This window comes from Crocuta crocuta, unplaced genomic scaffold (assembly GCF_008692635.1).
Source record: "Crocuta crocuta isolate KB4526 unplaced genomic scaffold, BGI_CrCroc_1.0 scaffold466, whole genome shotgun sequence".
Classification (NCBI taxonomy): Eukaryota; Metazoa; Chordata; class Mammalia; order Carnivora; family Hyaenidae; genus Crocuta; species Crocuta crocuta.
The window spans coordinates 6,208,498-6,217,604 of record NW_027529672.1 but is presented as its reverse complement, the minus strand read 5'-3'; the positions used below and the strand labels follow the sequence as shown (position 1 = coordinate 6,217,604).

Sequence of the window (9,107 nt, the reverse complement as noted above, 5' to 3'; positions counted from 1 at the left end):
TTGGGGGTCCACACAAGCTTCTCGGGCTTTTCTGCGAGTTCCTGTCCCACTTCTTCCTCCTCCCACAGCCACACCCCTTGTCATGGCTGATATCTTGGCCACATGCCTAGTTTGGGTCCGTGGGGCACAAGTGGGGTCTCGGATGTGCTTGTCCAGTTGAGCTTGTGCCCCTGAGCTCCTGCCATCGCCACGAGAAGCACAGGCCCAGGGGTGGCTGGTCCCAGGAAATGAGAGACATGCAGAGCCCACCTGAACAGAACTTGTGGTCTGAAGCCACGCTCAGCCGTCTGCAGCCCGGGGGGCTCAGATCAGCCCAGCTGCCCTTGGCCGACCTGCAGGTGGGCGTGTGAAGAAGCATGGCTGTTGGCCAAGCGACTGCACTGGGGAAGGTTTGACAGCAGCGTCACCACGGCAGAGCTCACCCGTGCACAGCGTGAGGAGCGTCAGCCTCAAAGGTGCACTCATTGTCTGCTGATGCTATAATCTATTGCTATGAACTTGGTGGCTTAAAACAACATCCACTGACTATCTCACAGTTCTGTAGGTCAGACACCTGGGTGGGCTTGATGGGGTCCTTGCCAGAAGACCTGACATTGCTTTCTTTGAGTGCTGGGTGCATGGCTTGTTCTAGCTCTTTCTTCCTAGTGGGCATGGGTGAAGAAGGCTAGGACGCCGCATGCCTCTGCCACGCCAATCTTTTGCATGATCGCTGGACATTTGAGGTCCTGGTCATTCCCCAGGGGTTGAGGTTCTGAACTTCTCTACCAAGTAGATTTTACAGTGGACTCCAGGCTGTAAAGGGATATGAAGCTGTGAGGGCTGGAAGAGCCTGGGAGGTCATGTCTCCCCAGGCAGCCCTTTAGCCAGTGACTGCTGGCCCCAGGAGTCTGCAAGCCCAGCTCCCTCCCCGTGGGCCAGGAGGGCTGTGAGGGTAACGTACACTCTGAGCGTCTTGCAGGACCAGGCTGCAGCCTACCTTATCGGCTATCTACGTGGCAGTAATGCTGCGTAACAAAGCACCCCAAGCCACAGGCGCCTCTGGTCGGGTTGGGCTCTCGCACATCTGCCCCCTGCCGTGGTTTGGCCGGAAGGCTCTGCCAGTCCCGGTGGGCTCTCTCCCATATTGTGGGTCAGCTGGCTGCCGGCTGGTTCAGGGTGGCCTTGGCGGGGCCACGGGGCTCCGTGCCGTGTGCTCATTCCACACCAGTCGCTGGTTGGGTCTGTTCCCACAGTGAAGACAGAGGCACGAAAAGCGGAAGTGGGGGTGTCGCACATGGTGGCTAACACCCAGAGGCCAAGGCAAGTCGCGCTGCCCAGCTCAAAATCAAAGGGTGTCCCAGGGGATCGGCCCCACCTTGCCACGGGAAGGCCTGCAGGGTCACAAAGTCCGGCCGTCCCCCGTGGGCCCCTTGCTTGGCCTCCACGCCCTCCCGGCCTCCCTCTTCCCTTCCTGGTACCCCCGGGTGACAGACATACTTCACAAGGCACCTGCATGCAGGTCCCCCTCTCAGGCGACGGTTTAATGCACTGACTGCCGTATTTATATTTAAGTGTCCTTCTGAATCAAGGTGTAATTCACATGTCATAGGTTTAAGAGTTGACTTTCAAGGCTTTAGATAAATAGAAGGGGGCGCCTGGGGGGCTCAGTCGGTTGAGCATCTGACTCCTGATTTCGGCTCAGGTCATGATCCCGTGGTTTGTGAGTTTGAGCCCTGCATCAGCTTCTGTGCCGACAGAGGGATAGCTTGGGATTCTCTCTCTCTCTCTCTTTCTCTCTCTCAAAATAAACATTAAAAAAATAAGCAGTTGGATGTACATATGTTAAGGTGAAAACAGGCCTCAATAATCACAGGATTTTTCCCCATGAACATATGTGTCTCAGTCTTTCTCTCTCTCAGATGTTATGCGTCGTGGGCCTAGAACACAGCCAGGACTTCCAACCCTAGGGCTTCCCTTCATGAATGATTGTAAGACGGAAGCACCGTCATACGCCCTTAAAGGCCAGCAGTGGGGGCCAGGGAGGGCCAGAGAGGACCCTGAGGGCCTCGCTTCACACTGAATAGTCTGCACGGCTGCTTGAATCCAGTCTCGGGGGAGCAGTCTGTCCTGAGAGCTTCCAGCCTGTCTCCACGGACTGGAGGAGTGTGGGCCTCATGCCGAAGCCAGCAGCCCAGGCCCAGCGGGAAGGCCCCTGGGGAGCCGGCTCCCATCGTCCCTGGCCTGGCTTGCTGTTATCCTGTGGGCGGCTGCTCCTCTCTGCCCAGGCCAGCGGGCCTCGCCGTCCACACCGACTCCCGCAAGTGACCTTTTCCTGCCCGTCTTATGTGGGCAGTGGGCGACTTTCTTTGTTACTCACACCCAGGCGACTCCACTGGGAGGCAAGAGCAAAAACGTTGCAAAGCAGGTCACAGCGTATTTGACCAAATGAATTGTCGTTTTAATGAAAATATGCTTTATCCCCTTGCAGGCAGGAAGAGATGTGGAGGGACCACAAAGCTCTGGGCAGAAGAGCCAATTTTGTCTTCTGGTTCTATCGACGTGTGTGTGTGTGTGTGTGTGTGTGTGTGTGTGTTTGTGTTTGCAACCTTCCCATAATACCAGATCTCTAAAGTTGGATCCTATCTGTAGTAATTCAACGACTATTTGCTGATCTCACATGCTGTGCCCAGCTCCGTGCTAAGAACCCATCAGCCGGACGAAGAGAACAGGTGGGTCCCAGAGTCAGGAGTTTCCCACATGGGAAATCCACGTACGGACATGTTTCATGCCAGACTGATAGGTCAGCAGATAAAGCAAACAATTCCTGAAACCATTTGGGCTCTGAGGATGCCCAGGATGAAGTTCTGGCTTCTGGGCTGGGCAGCCGGGTTGGGTCTCTGCCGAGTTTCTGAGCTGGGTCCCTCCGTCCCTCGGGGCCTCACACCCGCCTGCCGATGGTGAAGCCCCACCTTGTCTCACACTGAAAACATTAGCTGGTTGGTAGGGGCCACACGGCACATTGCTTGTTATGGACAAAGGAGGGAGATGTAAATATTGATGTTTGATAGTTTGTTTCCAGGGACAGTGGTCAGTGACACGGCATACACATGTGGACAATGACAGGCGAGATGGACATTGATTTGTGTTAGAGCTGTTAGAGCTTTCGGAGCCTTTCCCAATGCAAACGTGCCTTCTCATGGGCTAAGCCTCAAGCCCCATGAGAGCTGGGCCTTGCTCGCTGCTGAGCACAGCCTGACTCAGCCTAAATTAGTATTTGTGAGGGGTGCCTGGGTGGCTCAGTTGTTTAAGCTTCCGATTTCGGCTCAGGTTATGATTTCCCGGTTCGTGGATTCGAGCCCCGCATCGGGCTCTGTGCTGACAGCTCAGAGCCTGGAGGCTGTTTCAGATTCTGTGTCTCCCTCTCTCTCTGACCCACCCCTGCTCACGCTCTCTCTCTCTCTCAGAAATCAATAAAACATTTTAAAAAATTTAAATTAGTATTTGTGGGAGAAAGGAGGGCAGCGATGGGGGCAGTTATCAGCCAGTAAGTGAGGCCCAGAAAAAGTCAGTGATTCGTTCTAGTAAGTTACGGGTAATTGTACACTGCTATTTGTGTATGAAGATGGGGTCACAGTCTCCTGTTGACAGCCAAACTCTTAAGCATGAAAGTGATGGGTTTCCTCAAACCGTCCCATCTGACTGTGTCATTTCCTTCATGATCTATGTGACCAATGCTATTCCTCTCCCGGGCCTCTGAGATCAGGAACAATTACCTATGTGGCTAAATGTTCTCCATTCATTTCTTGTTCCCATAAAAAAAAAAAAAAAAAAAATCCTCAAGGACCATGAAGAGTAAGGCCGGGGCTCCATTCTCCAGCAACATTTGGAGGAAGGAGGCACAGGACGGCACCTTGGGGGGCAGGGGAGCAGGTAAGGTTGCAGAGGAGGAGGGTCGGAGAAGGAAAGGTCCCCGCTCCATCATTACAGGGATCCTATCCATCCTTAACCTCTTTCTTGCCATCCCACAGGCCATCTGGCCAAACTTCGCAAAGCCCATTTCAGGCCTCCGTCCTGCAAAGTGACTTTAGGACGATGAACACCCCCATCATTTGCCTCTGAAGCTACACGTGGCGGAAACAGGTAATGACCTGAGGGTTAGAGTCGCAGCTCCCTGGCAGTGCGGCCGGGACACGTCTTTTAACTTTCCCGAGCATGTGCCTATCTTGGGTGCCTAGCACATAACATTTCAATACATGTGAGCTGCTATTAAAAACATGGGTAATATGGGGTGCCCGGGTGGCTCAGTCGGTTAAGCGTCTGACTTTCGCTTAGATCATGATCCCGCGGTTCGGGGGTTCGGGCCCCGCGTCGGGCTCTATGCTGACTGCCAGCTCAGAGCCTGGAGCCTGTTTCAGTCTGTGACTCCCTCTCTCTCTGACCCTCCCCTGCTCATGCTGTCTCTCTCTCCTAGAAATAAATAAAACATTAAAAAAAATTTAAAAAAAAACATGGGTAATTTTATATCTTAAAATATTGCATATTGCTTAAATGGTTTCATGCTGGCTCACATTAAAAATGATTCCCAAGTGAAGATGACAAAGGGGAAATATCTGTTATTTAGTTCTTTTCTTACATTAAGCTATCATAATAAAGTACATTTCTGGGTTGCATTCTCTAGAGTGCTTTTTACTAAATAAATGGCCAAAAATAACTTTTCCCTTCCAGTAAGATTTCATGATTCAGCACATTCAATTTTCACTACAAAGAAGGTTGAAGTAAAGAGTACAAAACAAATCTAGGAGAAAGAAACAGGTGAGGAGAAGCCACACATGGTCGATGGTGAGGGTCAAATTCTGACACTGGTGCTTTCTGCTTTTGAAGACACACCTCGGCTACATGAAAGTTGTATTTATTCAGGCATCTATACTGCACTCGGGTCCTGAGGAAGCAGGGAGAGAAGAATTAGTAGGAGATGGTACCAGGTTCGCAGCAAAGGGGTGTACTGGAAAAAGAAGCAGGCTCTGGCTTCGGAACCGGGCCTGCGGCCGGCACCTTGGTTAGAAGTCAGCTTCTTTAAACCCAAAGGCCGGCCAGCGGTCATGGATGCGGACACCCCTCCCGACCCTTTTTCTTGCTGTCAGCAGCAGCTCCAGATGTTAACGGCAAAGGTCCCACAGCAGGTCATTTCCTGGGTGACACCAAAGGCAGGGAATGGGGCGGTCAAGGCTGCTTGGCCTCCTCTCCCCAGGCAGCTGGGAGCATGTCAGCTGAAGGTGCCCTGGACGCAGGACTCGGCTTGGAGGGCCAGGCATCCTCTTTCACGGTGGCTTTATGGGGACAGTCCTGGCCCTTCTCTCTCTCTGTGGGACAGCTCTTGCGTCCCCCCATTTCGTTGTAACCACCAGGCCGTAGGGTGCTTCCCACTAGATTATTAGCATCCAGACCCCACAGAAACTGTCCCCTCACTCCGCATTCCCAAAAAGGCCCAGGGGGACCCGCGCCACCCTCTGCTCTGGAGAGTGCATGAGTCTACACCGACGGCTTCGGGCCATCCCCGGGCCTGGGGCAGGTTTGGACAGGTGTCTAAGCCGGGGGCGCCTCTCCGCGGGCTTGGCGCGCGCTCTTGGCCAGGGGTCACCGTGGCCTTTGGTCCCCGGAGGAAGGAGCGGGACTCGGGTCCTTGCGGAAGGCCTCCCGTGNGCGCGCGGGCAGAGATCGGGGGGTTCCCGGGATTTAGTGGAACGACCCGGGGTAAGTGAGACCCTCGGAGGAAGGGAGGGGAAGGTCGAAACGCCGAGGTGCCTGGAAGAGAACGCAGGAAGCAATTAAAACTCCTCCTTTCGGATTAACAACCAAAAATTGATCGATGTGTCAGGAATACCGCTGATTTATGAAAGGTGCTTATTTCTCTGGTATGGAGAATTTTATGTTCTCCAGGTGAAACCGAGTTCACCCAGCTCCAGCGTAGATTGATGTTTTAATAAAAATAAATAAAGGGGAAAAGCTCGCCCGGTCTTTGGGGACATCAAGTCTCAAATCGCAGAGTTAGACTAACAAATCAAATCGCGTTATCTTCACATTTCGTATCTTTGAGTCGTGCCTAAAAATCCGAGGCCGGAGAGCGCCTTCCTTTGGAAAGTTTTAATACAGCGCGTAAAAGTTCGCCTAAGTAGCGGTCCGCGTTTCCTAAGCAGATCGGCGCGGGAGGCGTCGNCCCTTTGCAATGTAAATTTCAGCGGGACAAATTGCTTATTAATAGTCCAGAAGAGGAGCGGGTTTCTTTCTTTCTTCTTTTCTTTATCTGTTTTTATTTCTGCATGGCCCCTAGCTATGCCCTGGGCAGCCTCGCCGCCCAGCGGTTTTCTCTTCATTTCAATATCCTAAAGAAAATGCAAATTTCCAGTGTGGCCTTTTTAAAAAGTTAAATTAGCAACAGCTTTAAGTGACTCCATTAGTATGGAAAACATACACATGTTTAATGTGGGAATAGCTTCCTTTTCACAGGGCTCACTCTGGGCTGTAGGTTTAGCAGACCCTCGGACGGGTAAAGAATCACAACGCCGCCAAATGTGTCACCAAAGGCGCACCCCCTGCGTGGCCTGCGCCCGGCTTCCCGGGAGGGGCCATCCCTCTGCCGCGCGCCGCCCGATACCGTGCGCCGGCTCGGGTCCCTTAGAAGTCGCGCGGACGTGGGCTGAAGGGTTTGTGCAGCCGGGAAGGGAAGGAGCCCCCGACCCGTTTCTGTCCAACGGCGGTGTGCTGTGCCTTCCCCCTCCCAGCCTCCTCGTCGCTGCCCCTGCAGCTGAGATGATTACCCGGCGGGCTGACCAGGCCCGGCAGCTGTCCCCCACCAACCCAGCTTTGCGCACAGCAACGGATGTGTCCACACCCCGTTAAGATGCTGCGAGGGGTGGGCGAGTGTCGCTGCTGAGGAGGACGTCAACCCCCGTGCCAGTCCGCCCGCCCCCGCCCCTTGGCGCTCTCGCACCCCAGCTCCCTTGCCCGTTTCGGCAAACCCGTTTCAAATCAGAATTTCATTGGCAAACTTTTGCGCTCCCTTAGGTTTCAGATGAGGGTATTCAATTCTGTCATGGGGTCTGGGCACTCCACCCCCTCCCAGGAAAGAGTTAAGATTTATGGTGTGCTGGAGAGGTCTTGTTAGCATGTAATCTGCATCTTTTAACTACTGCGTAATAAAAAGTGAGAAGTTTTGAGACACCTTTCTTGATTATACCTTTGGCGATACTTTAGGTTTTACATTTAATTTGCATTTTGTTCTTAGTGAGTATTGAAGTCTTGAGTGGAGGATTGAATTTTATTAGGACATCTGGGCTGACAATATCAAATCAGACACCAGTGTCCCAAAGCATGCTAAAATTCCAGAGTTAATTAGAACGCAGTGTGTTTAATTAAAGCCAATTATAATATTTGAAATTATCTGATCGATCCGTGTTTCTACAGTTTGGGTCTGTTTAGGTGTTGATTGGCGCACTCTGCGCGCCGTTCGATCTAGAAACTACTCAAGGGAAAGTTTGCTTTGTAAACCAGCGGGGGCGGGTGGGCGCGGAACCCGCGTCCCGGGCGCTGGCTCCTGCGCATCGTGCCCGACCGCCTTAGGGCGCCGCGGAACGCAGCTCCGGAAACTCCAGCTCGTTGTGAAACCGCTGCGCCTTTCCGGGTCCCAGGGACCGCGCCAGGCACCAACTGCCTTTCCCAGCTTAGGTGCTCCTCCCAAGCGTTTTGCGGAGAGGCAACCTTTAAGGTTGCAAGGTGCGCTGGGAGAAGCCCAGCTCTAAGAATGAGAGTGTCTGATTTGGGATTCTGGGTCTGGCTGGAGAGCCCCCGGGGCAGATTCAGAGTAGTGGGGTCAGCCAAACTGACGGCAGGCACGAGGGAAAAGTTAGGACAAGGAGACAATAATTAACTGTTTCCTTTCTAATTTTGCACGCTGCAGGAATCGAGGTGCGCCCTGGCGTTTTCTGCCCTCCTTGGAGAGCCCTGGGTTTTCCAGGGAGAGGGTCGAGCGAATTCCCGGCTGCGTCCGCTGTCTCCCGCGGGACTGGGCCCTTGGGCGCACGTTTCTCGCCAGCAACGGCGTGGGCGCGGCGCTCACTTCCCTGGCCTTGTTGCGGGTGCCGGGCTCGGCCTGGGTTTTGCAAACACACGTGGGCGGCAGTTAGGACCAGGCGTCGGGTGGACATTTCTGCGCGCTCCTAGGGTCACGGTGTCAGCGAGGCCTAGGTGCGCGGGCCGCGCAGGAGCCGCGGCGCAGCTGTTAGGCCGGGCAGGGCGCCTCGGCAGCCACCTGCCCTGGGGTAGGTGAAAGTCTCGGCTTGGCTCCCGGCTGCGCGACGACACTGCACTCCCCACCCCAGGAGGCGCTGTTTGTCAAACTTGGCCGCGTAGACAAGAGGCGCCTGCATATTCCCGCTTGGAGAATTGAGCCTCTCTCGGTACTCGGGGGTGGGTCGGGCTTTACTAACCTTAACCTTACAGGATGATGGGTTGGGTGGGGGGCGATGCAGAGAACTGCGCGCTGAGACCCTGCGCTGTTCACTTTTTACCTGTGGATCCAGCCAGGCCTCCTAGCAAAGGGCAGAGGAGTCCGTTGGTGCTCCCTGTGTGTCCTGGGCGAGGTGCCCAGTTACTGGCCTCGGAGGGCAGGCGGGTCGCGGGCCTGGCTTGGGTTCAGTTCACCACATGACTCCTGAGAGCCCCGTGGCTTCAGTCTCCGCCCGGAGATGGCGGAGGCCGGCTCTCTGGCCTGGAAAACGCACCGGAACCTGGCCCGGCCCCATTCGTGTGCAGTCTAATAGGCCGGGGTGACAGGACACCAGAGCTTGCTTCCCAGGCCTCCCGCAGCCCATCGGTGAGGCGCACCCGGCGGCACAAAGCGGAGCCCTGGGCGCACTCAGGGGCCTCATCACGCTGACCCGAGGTGGGCAGGGTTTGCGAGTGTGTGGCTGTTCCACCCTATCCCGCAGTTCACGGGGCTTTCTAGGTGTGTCTTCCCTGGATTTCCCTGCTCTCCGGCCCTTCAGCCCCCTGTGGCCTCCTGCCCGCGGGGGCCCACGGTCTGCCAGGCTCTCTAACTTAGGGTTCTTTCGCCGCACTCCCCCCGCCCCTGC

At 54.7% G+C, this 9,107-nt stretch overlaps 1 protein-coding gene across 1 annotated transcript in view; it reads left to right on the top strand.

The window, feature by feature from the left end:
* The first annotated feature begins 3,824 nt into the window (after positions 1-3,824).
* Positions 3,825-9,107, top strand: part of EBF3 (EBF transcription factor 3) — a 119,990-nt gene continuing 114,707 nt past the window's right edge. Inside the window, exons 1-5 of the mRNA XM_077762918.1 lie at positions 3,825-3,909; positions 5,611-5,730; positions 7,665-7,749; positions 7,991-8,111; positions 8,355-8,432. Of these exons, the coding sequence (XP_077619044.1) occupies positions 3,825-3,909; positions 5,611-5,730; positions 7,665-7,749; positions 7,991-8,111; positions 8,355-8,432 (489 nt within the window). The remainder of the gene's footprint in view (positions 3,910-5,610; positions 5,731-7,664; positions 7,750-7,990; positions 8,112-8,354; positions 8,433-9,107) is intronic.